The sequence below is a fragment of the Alligator mississippiensis genome, chromosome 4 (genome assembly GCF_030867095.1).
Source record: "Alligator mississippiensis isolate rAllMis1 chromosome 4, rAllMis1, whole genome shotgun sequence".
Lineage (NCBI taxonomy): Eukaryota > Metazoa > Chordata > Crocodylia > Alligatoridae > Alligator > Alligator mississippiensis.
The window spans coordinates 176670028-176687728 of NC_081827.1; the positions used below are offsets into that span (position 1 = coordinate 176670028).

General features: G+C 40.7%; 1 protein-coding gene across 23 annotated transcripts in view; it reads left to right on the plus strand.

Annotated features, from left to right (window-relative positions):
- Positions 1–17701, plus strand: part of MAP2 (microtubule associated protein 2) — a 388240-nt gene that overhangs the window by 356870 nt on the left and 13669 nt on the right. For all 23 annotated transcript variants that reach the window (XM_059727110.1, XM_019492133.2, XM_059727117.1 and 20 more), the window contains 2 exons: positions 512–665; positions 2620–2963. In XM_059727110.1, the coding sequence (XP_059583093.1) occupies positions 512–665; positions 2620–2963 (498 nt within the window). The remainder of the gene's footprint in view (positions 1–511; positions 666–2619; positions 2964–17701) is intronic.

Here is a 17701-nt window from a genome sequence, read left to right on the forward strand (position 1 = left end):
CACTTGGAGGTTTACATTGACTTCAGTGGAGCAAAATTAGACCTTAATATAAGTGGGGTCAGAGTAGTGGGAGAGTAAGAATTCTATTTAAAGTGGAGCTATGAAAGAAATGGAGGAAAGTTTACCTTGAAATAGACAGCAGGATGTTTAAGGGACGGTAAAAATGAGTTTGCTGGAAGAATGTTTGGCAGTGCTCTGTACTGGTTGAGCACTATTCTTACTGAAGTCAGAGAGAATGTAACTTTTCTTGAAAGCAAAGTCCTGCCAACACCGAGCACTTTTGAAATCCTTCCCTTTTGATGCTGTCAGTTTCAATACTAGATGTCCAAATGCAGCAAAGCTGAAGTGACTTACCCTAAATGATGCACCATGGCCAGCCAAGCCTATTCAGAGCTTCCTGCATGAAAAATAAACAATGGATTGTGCTAGTATTAAACCAATGGGAAATCACATTTTGACATTTCATGCATGCTAAATGCAGCCATTTATTCTCTTTTTTTGCTCCTATTAGGATGGAGTAACCAAGAGTCCAGAAAAGCGTTCATCTCTACCAAGACCTTCCTCCATCCTCCCCCCTCGGAGAGGTACCTCAGGAGACCGAGACAGAGATGAGAACTCTTTTTCCCTCAATACCTCTATTTCTTCTTCAGTACGACGGACCACCCGTATGTTTTTCTGCAAGCTAACACTTCTCTGCTGCTGTTGGTTTCATTGCCCTGCTATATCAGTCACACAGCCACTAAATCCATTCCTTCCTTCCCTTTGCATTAAAATATAGGACTGAGTTGTACTGCTTGAGAGCAGACCCTGCACCTCAAAGATTGGACATGACAAGAAAATCCCTTCATGTGGGCTTGTGAGTTGTTTGAAACATTCAATACAGGGCTGTTTTAAACAACAGCAACAAATAGATCCAAACCTCCAATCAGTAGTACAGTTTAAAAAAAAAAAAGTCTCATGATATGAAGAATCTGCTAGTTAATAGGAAGAGTCATACCGTTCCAGTTTAAATGACCTTCTAGTGCTCAATCACTGCCAAGGCAAGACCTTGCTCAGCATAAATGTATAGTTGTTACAAAATATGGGCAAACTAGTAGAATGACTCTTCAGAAGAAAGATGCAGCTAAACAAGATGGTCTTTTCATCAGGAACAAATCTATAAAACCATAATTCAAAACAAGTTGCCATAAAACTAAGGAAACATAAATGAAGTTCCTTTACTAGTCTGGCATTCAGCCCCAGCCTCAGAACCTGGATAGAGTATCTTATAGATTTCTCTCATTTCTGCCTCTTCAGAAGCCACTCTTACAGCTGTTTCTAAAGGAACGTAAAGAAGTGAGATAGTAAAATCCCCATGAAGACTGTTAAATATTGTTCCTAGATCTCCTTGAGGAAAATGCAGATCCTCTCTGTACATAATAACTTTTGGATGGCACAACAGCCTATCCTCCTGGAAGGCCATGAGTTCATTTTCCAAAGGGACAGAAGGCTGAGAAATAAAAAATAAGTATGTTAAGAGTACATACTTGTGGGAAAAACCTACTCTCTTTCAATCACAGTAAGACAGTCTTGGTTGGGAAAAAGAGAGCTTATTCTGGGAAAACGAGGTGAGGGTAAAGCCAGTTTAATTTGCTTAATTTGTCATTTGTAACAAAGAGACTTTCTCCTTGGCCCCATAAGCAGCAGTCTGATCCAAATACATTGAAATAAATTGAATGTTACCATTAACTTCAGTGGGATTTAAATTTACCATTCTTCAGCAAACCTCAGTACATGCAGGTATGTACTGCCAGAAAGGACAACATTTAGACCTCCAACTCTGTTTGAAAGTTCAGGTTTTTTGTTTTCTTTCATGTTTTCTTTCCTGCTGCCCAGATTAATATTTTTAGAATTTAAATTGCCTTGGCTAAGCCTTGACACAAACACCTTATTGAGGTGAAATGAGTTTTCGGCTCATGCCTTGGATGCTTGCTATTTGCATGCCTTCAGACAGCTTTCTGCAAGGCTGTCTGAATAGGGCATATTCCCAGTATACAGATTTTTCTGGAGAAAATTCTCTCCATAATGACAAGAGCTAGGCATGCATTTGCATTTGGCAAGACCACTACAAAATCCCCTTTTTGTTTGTTTGTTTCTGCCCACATGTGTCCATAGCACGAATATGACTTTAATCAAGGTATTCATGTAGTAATCATCTTATTAATTCTCCTAATAAAACAATAATTATCTAGATGCTGATCAATAATTGGTATAAATAGCTATGTCTCCATGGAGGTGAAAGGAATTATGACAATTTGTATTAGACAAGTATCTCAGTCTTATTAAATTACTATGGATACAGGGTTACTACATAAGGTTCAAGATCAAAAGTAGCCATGCATTCCAAATCCACTTTGTTCAAAGTTTAAGAACAAAATCATCTGCACTGTATCTACTATTGCCTAATCCAAATGTCCACTGACAATAAAGAGCAATCTTTTCACTGACTTAAATTTTGGTGTACCGTAAAAGATTTTTTGAGAAGTATTTATATGTAGAGTTCTTGTTGTCTGTAGAGACACTATGAAGAAGACAAAGATGCATCTGTATAGTTATAATACTGCCTTATCTTCCATGTAGGATCAGAGCCAATTCGTAGCAGAACAGGAAAAAGCGGCACTTCTACACCCACGACTCCTGGATCTACCGCGATCACTCCTGGTACCCCACCTAGCTACTCTTCGCGTACCCCAGGGACTCCTGGGACGCCCAGCTATTCCAGGACACCCCATACTCCTGGAACTCCCAAGTCTGCTATCCTAGTGCCCACTGAGAAGAAAGTCGCCATCATACGCACTCCTCCCAAATCTCCAGCAACACCCAAGCAACTACGAGTTATTAATCAGCCTCTGCCGGACCTCAAGAATGTCAGGTCCAAAATTGGATCAACAGAAAATATCAAGTACCAGCCAAAAGGGGGACAGGTGAGAAATAGATTCATATATAGTTGATTTATTCTAAGTGCACCACAATGGGATTAGTAGGGGAAGGGATTAATAACCATTTTGAATTGATTTACAGATTTTAAGCAGAGCATTGCCTTGGTGTTACTGGTGTACACTTGGTATTTAAGTGATTTTAAACTACAGGGCCATGATTATCCCCAGAAAAACATTGAAGTGAAAACCAACATGATTCAGAAAAGACCTGACCATTTTTATGGGTAACGAGAACATGCAGAGTTTTTTATACTTAATGCTAATAACAAGTTTGGGAAGGACATTAAACCTTCAGACCTTCACCCAGTCTCTAACTATTGGAAAACAGAATTAGATCTAATGGGAATGGCAGGTCATCTTACATCTGACTGCATAAGGTTCTTATACTTTCCTCTGAAGCTTCTTGTACCAGTCACTGTCACAGACTAGATATTAGACTGCATGGACCACTGTCCTCATTCTGTGTAGCAGTCTCTCCTTTCTAAGCATTGTGGAAATGTCTGTACATATATCCATAGAGGTCAAAGTTATTTGCAGGCAAGCAAGATTCCTGCAGATAAAAGACCATTACTATATCTTGTAAGATAAAGGAGGTGGCAATTAGTCTTATTAATGCTTAATGAAAAAGCTACAGAAAATAACCTATTCCTTGCAGAGCTGGAATGCTGGATCACAAAAATTGAAACCTGCAACAGGCTTAAAACTTGGACCAAATTCAACTTTTTTGAGGATGTAAAAAATGTGGTTAGTTTATTTTTCATAAAATACTCCTGTGAACATGATTCGTGTTGGTTTGTGACCCAAGCCTCTGCAAAATACACTGCCCCTTCAGTTCTCACTAACCTCATTAGCCGAAGGCCCACCCACTCCTACACTGTGAATGCTCACCACTCTTTTGACTCTGGGTCCAGTTCTATGGCCTGTTAACACATAGAGAGGAAAAAGTACACACAAAAAAATGAGATTCCCACTGGATCTCAGCAACTGCATCCTGATCCTGCCAGGTTCCTTAATGACACAGTAGAGTTCTTAGCACCTTGCAGTTTGGAGTCTGTAGCAAATTCATCAAATAAACCCAGTAAAGACAATGTATCACCACATACATTCCTTCATTTATCTGGACAGGTTTGTCTGCAAGTATTTTTGATACTTCATCTCCTACTTTACATGTGCCATAGCACACAATGTAAAAGCCATACACAACTTCAGTAGAGTCCCTAACAGCTTTTCTTTCTTGTAAATTTTGTGGCCAACAGCTAAATTTCCTTAATAGTTTTGCAAAGCTACAAGAAATCTTTGCTAAGATGTCAGGAAGAATCTGTGAGTAGTTGTTTTGTTCATTATTATAAGGAATTATCAGGTTTGTAGATGTACACAGTGAAAAATGTCAAGCTTCATTTGCTTGCTGTGTGTAGTGGTGTTTCCAATTATTTAGTCTTTGAGCCCTCACAATTTTGGCTTGTTTTTCTGCCAGACAGTCTGCCCCTTCTGCATTGAGATGTTTTTCTCTCAAGTAATATTAATTCTCCTTTAGTGTTGTAGCAGCTGGCAATTCTTTCGTCTTGGGGAGGGTCACAGGGGAAGTTTTGTGGGTGAATTTAATGTGATTGAGATGACAGGATTTTTTATACTTTATTTCTTAATTACATGTGCCTTTTAAACTGTGGCTTGGGCAACAAAAATGACTCGCTCAATACTTCCTTTATGCCTTCCCCATATCATTCTTGTTCTGTCTAAATGAAAGGTTTTTAGTTTGTTTTTCTTTTCTTGTTCAGTCTTATAGATTCAAATGATCATAAAAAAGATGTGAAACCATGTTTTCTTTCTTTCTTTTTTTTTGGTTACTGCCCTCCTATATCATGTCTGGCACTGAATATTCCAGTGGCTAAAATGAACTGCTTTCTGCTATCTGCTTTGACTGATGAAATATGAAACAAATAGAAGGCATTTTGAATTTTATAACCTGAACTAGAAGTGCTGATAGTAATAACCATAGGAAAAATATATCTGGGCAAATAAAGTAAGCAAAAATGACATAAAAATTACAGGAGACGCATAGATATGCAACCCTAAAGTGTCATTTGGAAAAAGTCTCTTCCCTTTGACTAGAGGCACATCTTAACTTAGCACAAGGTCCATTAGCTTACAGCTGTCCTAGGGAAAACAGTAACATTGTGATGATGCCAGAGTATGAGGTGCATGGCTGAAGAAGTAGGCAGTGTTTGAATACTAAATAAATCAAGAAAACACAGTTTCTGTTTTGAATTTCATCAGCAACTCATCAGCCAACAAATGTATTCAAATTCAGCTGTGTCTCACTATTTTAAAACAGCTCAAAAGACATGAGGGAAAAACAAATTTCTGGCAGGGGGAGTTAATGCTGCATCATATTAAATCTCTACTAGTCATATTTGGTCTGAGACATGTTTAATTGGCATTCTGCATTACCAAGAACCAAAGGGGTCCTCTGCCTTGTAATCTTAACCAAGTGGTGGCTGTCTGGATTTCTCCTTATAGAAAAGTAAGAAGAAATGCATATCATTCTTGGTAAAGCTTAGAGACAACATGGTTTTGGCTTTGTCTACTGGGCCTCGGATGGTTTTAGCACCACATCAGCTGTGAAGGAAATACTGCACTTTTAGTAGTAACCCATTTGCCTCTGTTATTTCTACAATATCTCAAGGGGAAGAATGGGAGGGAGTTGGTGGGGGACTGGGGGGAGGAAATTTGTTGCAGATGCCAAGAGTATTTTTGCTATTTTGATGTTTTCTTCTCAAATTTCTGCCCATGGAAGTGAGAAGATGTTTGTAAACAGTTTAATTATACCAAAGGACTTTGTTTTAATCTTCTATATAACTGCCCTAGGATATATGTTAGGTCCCATATGCCAGCAATCAAGGAAAAATTCTACTTAAAAAAATACTAATCTAAACCATTGGCTGGATCCTCAGCTGGTATAAATTGGCAAGGCTTCCTTGAAGTCAGTGGATGAGGTCTGTCAGTGTAGGTTCACCCAAGTCAATACTGGGTACTAGGGGTGTGCAAAGTGGGCCCTATTCGATTCAGATTTAGGCCACATCAGGGACAGTGATTTGATTCGTTGATTCAGATCACTGTCCCTGATTCGATTCAGCCGAATCTGAATCTAAAGATTCAGTGCTGATTCAGAGAATCAGTGATACAGACACAGCTTTAAAAGTTTTTTCCACATACCTCGAGGTACCAGATGCGGCTCATGATTGCTGTGATGCTGGGGCAGATGGAGCGTCCCGCAGGACTGTGGGGTGCCCTCCATGTGCTTGGCGGTGAACCCAGAAGTGGACTGGAAGTACTTCTGGTCCACTTCTGGGTCTGCCAGGGAGCGTGTTGGAGACCCCCTGTGCTTCCCTCCAGCTCAGTGATCATCCACAGGGGGACCCCAGGTGCCCCCCCAGAGCCAGGAAGCACCAGTCACCAAGCGAGACAGGTGTGGGGGGACCCCCCTGAACATACTCTCCGATGGACCCAGAAGTGGACCAGAAATGCTTCTTGTCCACTTCCGGGTCTGCTGCTGAGTGTGCTGGGTAGCCCTCCGCACTTCTGTGGGACACTCCATGCACCCCAGCATCACAGCATTTATGAGCCCCTGCTACCTAGAGGTATGTAGAAAAAACATTTAAAGCTGTGTCTATGTCCAAATCTCCGAATCTTTCCGAGTCTCTCCAAATTGATTTGGAGAGATTAAAGGGTCTCCTGATTTGATTTGGATTTGGAGATTCAGCCACCGAATCAGGCTGAATCTCTGCTGAATCGAATCAGGGACCGAAGCTTCACACAGCCCTACTTGGCATGTCTACATGGGGCACTACATCACTGTAGCGACAAGCCACTTTGCAGTAGGTTTGATAACTACCTGTGTGCAGCTGGGACTGCGCAGTATCAGCAGGTACTGCATAGTCATTTACTACTTGCTAAAGCCAATACTAAATGACTGCATAGTACCAACTGTGCAGTTAAGGGGCACCTGTAGAAACACCTACTGCTTCACAGATTTACACTCACAATCAAATAAGTTGTAACAAATAACATTACAAACAGAAGAACTAAGTATCTGTACCTAGTTATAGAATGAAGCTTCTTTGCTGATATGGCCAAGACAGGAATTTCCTGTGTGGCTAGAATCACAGAGAACATTTTGCATTTCAACTATGTGTTAGAAAGTCTGGATAATATAAATGTAATAGTGATATTCAGAAGAGGATGAAACCTGCTCAGAGAAGTGCAAAGCTCTGGTGAACATGAATAATGACCCAATAACAAGAATCAGGAGTATGGAAGAGGTCTGATTTGGCCAAGCATCTCAGACTTGATGTGGAGAAGTGTGTTGACTGAAATGTCTCTCCTGCCCTCTTGCATACACAAGACTCTGTAAAGTCCTATTGACTTCATTGTGTCCAGTTCTGCTGACTTCAAAAGGAGTTATAGGGCACAAAAATGGCAGACTTGGTCCCCACAAGAACATACCATCACTGAAATGAATGTGCACGTATGCAAAGAACAAATCCCAGGTGCGTTTACATTTTCAAAAAAGCCCGTGATCAGTGACGTATCAGCTTCAGCTGCAAGCTACAAGGACATGAAGATAGCAGAGTGAACAGACAAGGGCTCACAACAGCAAACTGAGCACGTATGTGGAAAAGCTACAGAATGAAGTTAAGGAAGGTCTTGTGGAGGCTAGTATTCTGTAAATGTGACTCGAAAATGTATTTCAGACAGCTCTGAAAAACCTCGAGAACAGGGAAGAAAATAAGTACTGAGAGCCAAAGTATGTGCTGCTTCACCAGTAGTGTTCCAGGAGATTAAGAACAAGTCATCTCCCCACCCATCCCAGTAGCGCTATAAGGGAACAGCCCACAGCCACTGCTTTCCACAAGTAATCAATGGGGGAAGCTGCTGGTACTGCTGGCAGCACTGATCTTACCATGGAGGAGCAAATCTGGCTGGGTCTGGATGTGGTTCTGGCCTCACTTTGCATTTACCATTAAGCAACCCATTTCCTTAAGGTGTGGTCCACTGGTGACCGTGCCCCTTTAATCACCCTAGAAAGATAGGTGTAAAGTGAGATTATGCTCTTAGTTGCAAACTCTTTAAAGTGTAATTTAAAAAACTACCAGCAAGACAAGCTGAAGAAGCATTTTCAGCCATGTTCTGGTTGTTGTCAATTAAATGAAAATTATTGTTTGTAGGATGTGATCCTTCTAAGCAAGAAAAAAAAATTACAGAAAATCTGGATTAGATTTGTATAGTTAAATACAAACGACTCAACCCTGATTTGAGTAAACTGAGAAGTACCTTTATTTTACTAAACAGGAAAGAACGTAGTCTCTTAACCACAGTTTCTATTTAAATATTTCACACCTAAAAGAGGGTAGATCCTGATCCTCTTTTCTCGTATACCAGTTTTTACTGGCATAGAGAAAATAAAACCCTATCAATTGAAAAGCAAGGCCCTTCTTACAATGCTGGGACTGATCTCCAGGTCTAACTTTATGCAACTGGAAGTACTGTAGATCAGAAAGTTGATGGTAGTGTGTGTATAGGGAAGGATTATTGCTACTAAAAGATCAGGCCTTTTATGTAGGAGAACTTTGAATCCATTTTTTGAAGGCCAGTACCAGAGAATAATGTGCTGAATCTTGCTTCTTTTTGTTTCTGACTGGCTTAAGTCATATTTTAACATTGCTACAAGTTTGTTCTTGGAGGGTGGTGTGTGCGTCACAATTTTTACCTTTATACCTATCAGATACCAGATATGGTTATAAATGAGGAGGTGGTGCAGATTGCTGATCATATCCATCTCATGGTTATGTTGTGCTCTCATGTGTTCATTTCAAAGGACTGAATGGATGTAGAGCAGTGATTCTCCATCAGGGTGCCATGGCAACCTGGATCGCTTTGAGCTCCTATCAAGGGTTCTCTGGGGTGCCATGCAATGTTAGCACCATTAGGTGTGCAGACATCATTCACATGATAAACCCAGAGATTTCAAATAGGAATCCAGAGTGTTCAAAACATTATGACCTACTGTGGTCTTTCTGAGTTCTTTGCAGCAGAAAAAACTGCTGTATTTTTTTTCCATAAACAAAAAAACAAGTAAAAACAAAGAGCCGGCAGTTTCCGAGGGGTGCCTCAAGTCTAAAAAAGGTTGAGAACCACTGGCCTAGAGATTAAAGGGTATTAATATGACACTATTACAATATTAAACAGGTAAACAAGGCTTTGAATTGAGAGTATAAACACTTTGGCTTGCTTAGTACACTAGGAAATTAATGCCAAGGTCTGAACTGTATTGATAGCGACATGTCTAGACTGCTTCTTTGCTGAGCTTTAGGATCACCACCAAGAAACAGTTCACCCACTCGTCCCCACCCTGTACATGCCAAGTCCTGGGAATTAGGCAGTCTAGCTACTTCAGAGCAGCCCTCCACATGCAGCCTAAGACCATGGGATTAATGATTAGGACCACTCTGAATCAGCTACATAGCCTTGTTTGACCCAAATGGAGTGGGAGGGCGTGGGTGGGTGTGCTTCATACCAATGCTTCTGAGCTCACAGGGCCATCATAGACACAAGCCATCGGATGTGATAAAAAGAGGTTTTTTTAAAAAGCTTTAAAAACTGAAATTGATGGGTCATGCAAGACAAGCTCAATCGAATCTATCCACATCCTTTTGCTAGAATGAATAGATTTAGTTGGAGTTGTTTGTTCTGTCAGACATCCTACTTCATGGGAAAGAGTAGATCAGTCCTGTTGTTGAGTTGGTCAGTGTGATAATGGTTGTTACTTTTCCCGCTTTTGGCAAAACTGGCCGACACAATGCGGGAAAAGAGGCTGGGATAATAAAAGGGAGAGAAGTGCTTTTGATGTTCTGTGGCTACTCAGGTGCAGGCCTGGGTCTGACAGGTTAGCCATGAAAGCTGTTGTTCTAGCTTACTTCTCTAGTCTGGGACATCTGATAGCTGTGGTCAGGTCCCTCTTGTCATGCTGAGCATGGCTGAATGTGACATCTCAACTGATTGTGCTGGTTTGAGGCAATATGGGTAGTCTGAGGCTCAGATGAAAATCCAAGAAAGAGAGAGCATGAGGAAGCTAATTGGGGGAGAAGGATGAAGGAGAAGTAGAGAAAGTTGCACACAAGGGAAGGACAGACATGCAGGGTGCCAGGGTGGGTGTCCTGTGTACCAGGTTGGAGTCCTTGCTGGTTTCATTGGTGTCCCAACTTCCCTATCTCAGTGATCAGGGAATAGACAATGTTTTATTGACTAATCTGGCCAAATTTCTGACACAGCAATTTTAGTAGATTAATTTCTGGTCTCATACTTTTCTTATTTATCAAACAAGAATGTAATATAGTCTTTGGGTATTATCAGTAGGCCTTTTTGTTCAAACTAATTTCAGTCTTTTAGTTCCTTTTCAGTACTCATTCTGTCAACGTTCCTGGCTAAAGGTTACTTTATATAGTTGAGCTCACAGTTGGAGTGGATTTCTTGACCCCACTTATTAAAGCTCACAGTCTGTCAAATCAGCCTGTTGTCTCATGACTCTTTATACTGTAAGTTTTTCAGCATAGAAGACCATCATCTTGCTAACAATTTGTGCAACACCTGCCACCATGAGGATGAAGTCTATTGATATTGCTACAATATAAAGATAACAGTAACATGATTCAACATCCTAGCTATTGATTTTCAATATTGTATATAGATTTTGTTTCCATTAGTCAGGAATGTTTATAGCTTTTCCCCCAGTCATTAATTTTGATCATTTTCATATGATACCTATGAGAAAACCATCTTCCCTTCTATTCTGTGTGCAATGGGTACTTAAGACTTTTCTGTATTTGTGATCTTTAATTCATGCATCCAATTTAAATATCTCATTTTTGTTGATATGCAGGATTTTTAGTAGTTAAAAGAGTTGTGCTCCAAGCTGTTATTCCTTTCCCTACTGCTTTTTGCTGACATGGGCTATTTTTGCTGTTAAGGGAATAGCTGGTTCAGCTGTGTAAGGCATCTGATTAATTAGATAAATACACTGATTTGTGAACAGGTACAATAAAGCCTGGCAACAAGTAATAAGCTGCATCCTTTAAAGAAAAAGAAGTAATTCAGCAATTATTGCACTTGCACAATTATAGGTGTGGTCACTAGTATTGACTATTGTCCCATTATAATTGTGTCTATTTTCAGTTGCTTATAATTTTCCCAGACTTTAACTGTTCAGGATTAAATATTATTTTCTGTGGGTCTGCTGTAGGCTACATATTTTGAGAAAATTTAAGCCAATGTTTTTCACCTGTTTCCAAAACCTAAGCTAGGGAAAAATATATTTTTTTGCCCATGTTGAATCCTGATAGCTTAAAAAGAAAAAAAAACAAACAGTTCGAACCCGCCGTTCTCCACACTTTGGAACAATAACTTTAAAAGTAGGTAGGGCAATAGGCTGTGTCTGGGACATGCCTTCTGCCATCCCTGTGAAAGTCTGTCAAAATTTGGCCAAGTTATAAACACATGAAACACTGCAGTTTGTGCATGCTCAGGAGAGTTTTCTTAGATTTAGCAGCTTCATTTATACTGGGAATGCTCCAGGCTGTGGCTGACCAAGACTTTCATTGCTATTGCAGTTCTGGGTTGCTGTGGGCTGCCAAGTCTGGGCACCTGAACTGAACACAAAGGAGACTATCACCCACTCTCATTGATCCCCTGCTTGGCTTAGGCAGTATGGAAGTAAAGTTGTCTGAAATGCAGAGGGGACAAGAGCTGGACCTTTAGGAGAGTGGAATAGAATGAAACACAAAGTCAAGCATGCGGGACATGCTGGGACTGAAGTCTTGAGCTGGGGAGGTTAGGGCTTAAGGAGGCCAGAAGCTGCCTGCTTAAGAAGAATGGGGACAGGAGGAGGAGCTGGGATTGGCTGGACAATGAGACTTAAATGGGGAATCAAGAGAAGAGTGAGACTAGTGGATGGGAGGGGAAAATTTAGACCAGTGTATTTAAAGCTAGGCACTTATGTCATTATGATGTGGGTGATGATGTTGATGCTTAGAAATCCTAGTCATGGACCTGGACCTGAGTACCAGGCACTCAACAAAACTGACCCAATTTTCAGAGAAGATGCTGTCTCACAACTCCCACAGAACCTTAGGTCCCGAGGCTGGAAGATACCGAATCAGACCACAGCATAACTTTCTTTAATTTGGCAGATAACAAAAGACTTTCTAGCAAGAAGTTATTAACAGTATCATAACTAGAGGTGATAGATATGTAGGCCATTGTGGCTAGGTCTCTATCTGGCTTCACTGGGCATCTGCCTTAGGCAGCTGAACATGAAAGAAACTCCTACCCTAAGAAAGATTCAAAGCCTTTTGCAATCAGTGGCAATAGTGCCACTTACCTGAGTAGATTTCAGATCAAACTCTGAACTATCAGAATACAAGGTTATCACATAACCACTGCCTTCCCCATCTGTGCAGGATGTGTCTATGACTTCCCACAGATTGGTGCCTTCCTCTTAAAAGTGTCCATATGAGTTGTAGATTTATATACCTTCCATGCAGGTCCTACTCCTGTTCATGTCAACATCACAGGAAGAAAATGCATCCTACCAACATAGGCAGCAGAAGGCTGGGGCTAACGGGGCTTAGTCCCCCAAAACTTTTCATAGCAGCCACTGACAGAAGCAATACTATGGTGCTGCCATCCCATAGTACCTGGTGCCACTCGGCATGCAGCCGCTCCTCCGCTGCACCGTATAGCTCCAGCACGCGCCAGCCCCACAACAGCCCTGTGGGAGGGAGGGGCGGGGCTCAGTCCCCCTGAATAATATTTTACTCCACCGCTTATATCTACCAAATTGAAATTAGTTTGCTCTTTGCCTGAGTAAGGATTACAGGACAGAGCCACTAAATCTGGAATTAAATTTTTAAAAGGAGGGAAAAAATATCAAAAGGCCTCATTCTTTGCACAGACTGGTTGAAGTATATTCTGCAAAGACAGCCAGCATTAGACTTATGTACTAGATAAGTGTCTCTTAATTCCTGAAGTTGACTTTGTTCCTCTTTATTGGTTTTACACCAGAAACTCCTGTGATGTAAGTGGTGTGAGAGCAGAATCTGGCCCCATGTATAGGATACATGTTGGAAAGTGTTGGTCATATTTTTTCTCTTCAGGTACTTTCCTCTGAAAAAGAAGCAAGTGCCCTTCCATAGCTTCTTCTGGAAGCCAAGACAACAGGGAAGCTCAGCTCCCATTGTCAGCTCAGGTGTTTGGAAACTCTTTTTGCTTGGCTTGGTGCTAATCAGGTTTATGCTGAACCCTTCTCCTTAACATTCCTTCTCTATGAGCCTAACTCTCATCTCACTCAAAACTAGTTTAAATCAGGAGACACTCCATTAAAGTCAGTAAATAATGTACTTCTCAGGGCCCCAATTTTGCAAGATATTTAAGCAGGAGTATAACTGTAAGCCATAGGTAACTGCATTGACTTAAAAAGTCTGAGCCTGAAACATGTCACAAAGGTCTCAGAAAAGCATCTGAGAACTAAGCCTTGCATGCAAACATCCAAGGAGGAAAATCATGACCAGTGACTCAAAAATACATGAATGACTTTCTGTTTTAAAGGAAGACTACATTAATAACACGAGGTCAAACTAAAAGTATTTTAAATGTCTTATCCACAGTGCTTGTGATCAAACTTATGAGAGACTGTACACAGCCATAAATACAAGATACAGAATTTTGGGAGAATGTAAATGATCAGTTTACTAGAAAATGATTCACAGCATTTCTTCTGCATTTCAATTTTTCTTCTTTAAGAGTCTTTGTTTCAGTATGCAGTGGGGTGGTGGGACAGGTCAGAGAAGTTAGTTATAAATAGTCTGCCCAGCCATTGGAAAGTAATTTGTTGTTAGAAGCAAAGTTCTCAGCAGTCTTATTTGTTCTGTGAATGGCACCTCAATAGAGTGACTATTGGCAAGAATGAAATGCATTTTTCTTGTTCCTAGACTCCACGTGGTCATAGACAATGCACAGACTGATTGATTTGTCTTTGGCTCAGGAGCAAAACTGAACTAGAGTCTCTCTGGAGTTTCTTGGTCTGCTGCTGTGCTTCTTTTGCCTACATGTGCCTGTAGAAGCATTACTGTAAGAGATTGGCCTAAACCAAAATCCCAGGCCAAAAGATGCTTGTACTTTGGAATGTGAATCCAGATTCAAATTCTATGATATGAGCGTGAGCATGTGAAGGAGTGAAACTAAGTCACCTACTCAGAGACCCTACAGATCCACTAGTTATCTTTACTTCTTCCCCCTGGTTCTTCCCTGCCCTCATTCCTCCCTCCCAGGCAAAATTTATTCTCTCTGCTTGTGTGAATGATGGAGCCATGTACCACAGCTCCTCGGTGATTCAATTGTGGTTCAGGCTTTTCATGCTTGTGCAGGTGAGTTAGCTTTAACCCTTAAAGAGTGTATCTACATGTGCCTCTGACTGCATTTGGTACTTTAGTAAGTACTAAATGACTGTGCATTACCCACTGGTGCATTACCTAGTGGCTTACAGTTATTTTTAGACTCTACATGACCATAGCAACAAGCTACAACAATGTAGCTCATTGCTACGACAACATAACATCAGCATCACACGTTGTGCCTGTCGACACTACGTTGCCATAGTGATGAGCTACGTCACCATACTGATGAGCTATGTCACCATAGCTCATTGTTACGGCAACATAGCTTCTCATGTAGATGCACCCAATGTGGAGGACTCAAAAGGTGCTGTGCTTTCTTCTGTAGTGTAGCAATCAGGTATCGGAAAAATGAGAGAGAACCGAAGAACTTCAGTCTGGTGGGGCACTCAAAGCTCTGACAATCAGGTTTGTCAAAAGAATGTTGGCATAACAGATGGGTGATGCTGTTCTCTAAAATCCAGTTTGGCCAGTGGCTAACATCAGCATTGTATTCAGTATCAAGGAATCAATCACATATTACTGCAACGTAATTTTAACTACTGTATCAGGGAAAAACCAAACATGAGACAAGACTGGCATCAAAAAGCCTTCCCAAGTTGAGACTTAAAAGATCAAATGTTAATGAATATAATCTGAAAGTTTTAGAAGGCATTTAAAGAGCGGAATCTAACTTCCTCTTCCTCTTACCTTTGCGTCTTTGGTATTTATTTCTCATGAGATTTTCTCTTTGATTTGTTTTTTCTGTTCCTGGCCTAAATGGTGCTGCGGTGGTAAACAAATAACTCAGCATAACCTGCCAAAGCTCTGGCATGAGGTAACAATCAGAATGGATGACTGTGGAGAATACACAATCCTCCTTTGGAAAAAAAACAACAGCTCCAGTCTGCAGTATAACCATGTTGCATGACAGACAAATCTTCAGAGTGCAAAGAACTATAGAATATGTAAGACAATGTATTGATAAGGAAGATTGGTCTCCATTTCTCTCCAGCAAGACAGAAATATCCTGTTGCAGGATGGACTTCAACCTTTACAAAATCTACCACATAGAAAAGAAGGGATCAGAGGAGCAGGGAAGGTAGCAGGGGTGGGGAATCAGCAGCCTGTGGCAGTGGCCAGGTCACAAGCACCTGGCCTACAGCTCTGAAAGGTTGACAGCTCCCGGCCTAAGCAGTTTCGAAATCTCATATTTAGCTCACTGATGTAAATGTAGATAGGAGTCATGTCTCCAATATGATATATATCAAGAGGGGGAAAAACAGGGGATCAGACTGAACTGGAACAGAGAACCAGGGGAATTCAGCCATATGCAGATTGCCAGCATAAAGCACATACTTCACTTAAATGTGAGACAAAGTGATACAGAGACTTTGTACCTCCTTCTGTATATGGTTATATTTCACCAGTGAGATAGAGAGGATAATTCAAATGATTGTTCCTTAATATCTCCGCTAGAAATAGCCATAGGCATTGGGACCCCTAGTTTCAATCTAATGTAGAGTGATAGCCAGACCTAATATAAGGTGGTCTTTCAACTTGCCACCTTGCATAGGCCTTATTTTTCATTTAGTTTCTTAAGTCCCTGAATATGCTTGCTTGCCCTAGAGCACCTAAGTTTTGTAATGCTCCCTGAATCAGCATTTTCAGAGCTAGTATTTCCTCCAGTGATTGCTGAGAGGTGTTGCTGATTGCTTACTCAGAGGGACATGCAGTCAGAAAAGGCTACGAGGGCTTTGAGTTTTGCCTGGCTGTCTGGCTTAAAGTTCTCCAGGAGCCAAATCCAGACTGAATGTCTGACATGCATTTCTCTAACTGATGTGACACCTGTCTTACGTGTTACTAGGGTCTTTTTTTTAAAAAACCCAACCAATATGTTGAAATAAAGCACAAAAACATAAAATGCCTATGACACTTAGCTCCCATATTCTGGTAAACATCTATTTAGTCTGATGTGCTGAAAAGAAAGGAAAGGAAAATGTGGAAAGCATTTCACCAAACATAGACATCCTTTTCTAAGGCTAAACAGGACAAAGTACTCCAGCTAAAAATTTTAACTCAGAAGTGGAAATAATTTTCAGTGAAGCATTCACTGCACTGTCAAGGTGCTCATGAAGACTAGGTTTGGCTCTGTGAATCTGAAAAAGATGTACATCTAATTATAATGACTGCAGAACTAATGAAACAAAATCTTTTGATTATTTTTGCCTAGTTTGTTGTGGTTTTATACATATTATGTGATATAACAAATTAAGCGCATTCCAATAAAGTTATATTTGTTTTTGTTTCTATCTTAAACTGAACAGTATAGTCCCAGACTCCTGCCGTATTGGTAAAGCTTTTAGTTTCTTTTTAACTAGAGAAAATATGTGTTGTGTTATATGGCCCTCTGCACCCCCATTTTTAGAATCCTAGATCTGCCCATGCAAGGTGCTTCCTATCATCACTTGTCTCACGAAAGCAACCATAATCACAGCTCTTCCTAATCATACCACAAGGTAATCATCCTAGTGTTTTGATTGATACACTATCTTCTACACTACCTGGCAGAAGGGGAGCCCATGGAATAGCTCTTCATGTTCTACTTCTTCCCTTTAACTATAGAATGTGGTCTGGTAGAAATAAGTTTAGCAGAGGAGAGAAGGGAAACTTCTCCTCCCACCCCCTAACATAAATCTGGCACTCAGTTCCTGACCTCACACAAGTGACCAGATTTAACAGTGCACTTCAACTGCTTTATTCCTTATGGTACCACTAGCTATACTTATAATGGCCACCATTATTCTAGTAGCCAAGAATATCACAGAGATTATCCTGAGTAGATCTGTGCAATGGAAGATGTAGTATTCTTCCAGTTTTACAGATGGGGAACTGAGCTGCAGGAAGATTGAGTGGTTAACTCAAGGTCACCCAGAAAATTTGAGGCAGAGGTGAGACGTGAACCCAGATAGAAGATCCAGTGTAGTACCTTAGCCACCAGGCTTCTTTCTCCCACTGGCCCGTTATGCTGGATTTACAACTGCTTTGTTTTTCTGGAATGGCAAAAAGCAGCTTAGAGGGGCATGTAAATCTGTCTCTTTTTATCAGTTAAATATCAGTCAGTCATCTTAAATTATCCTGTAGTGCCTGTCAACAATATTATAGAGATGACTGTGATGAATACTGTGCTTATGTTCACTCTTGAAGTACCCAATTTATTTTTTGTAATCAGCAACCCTT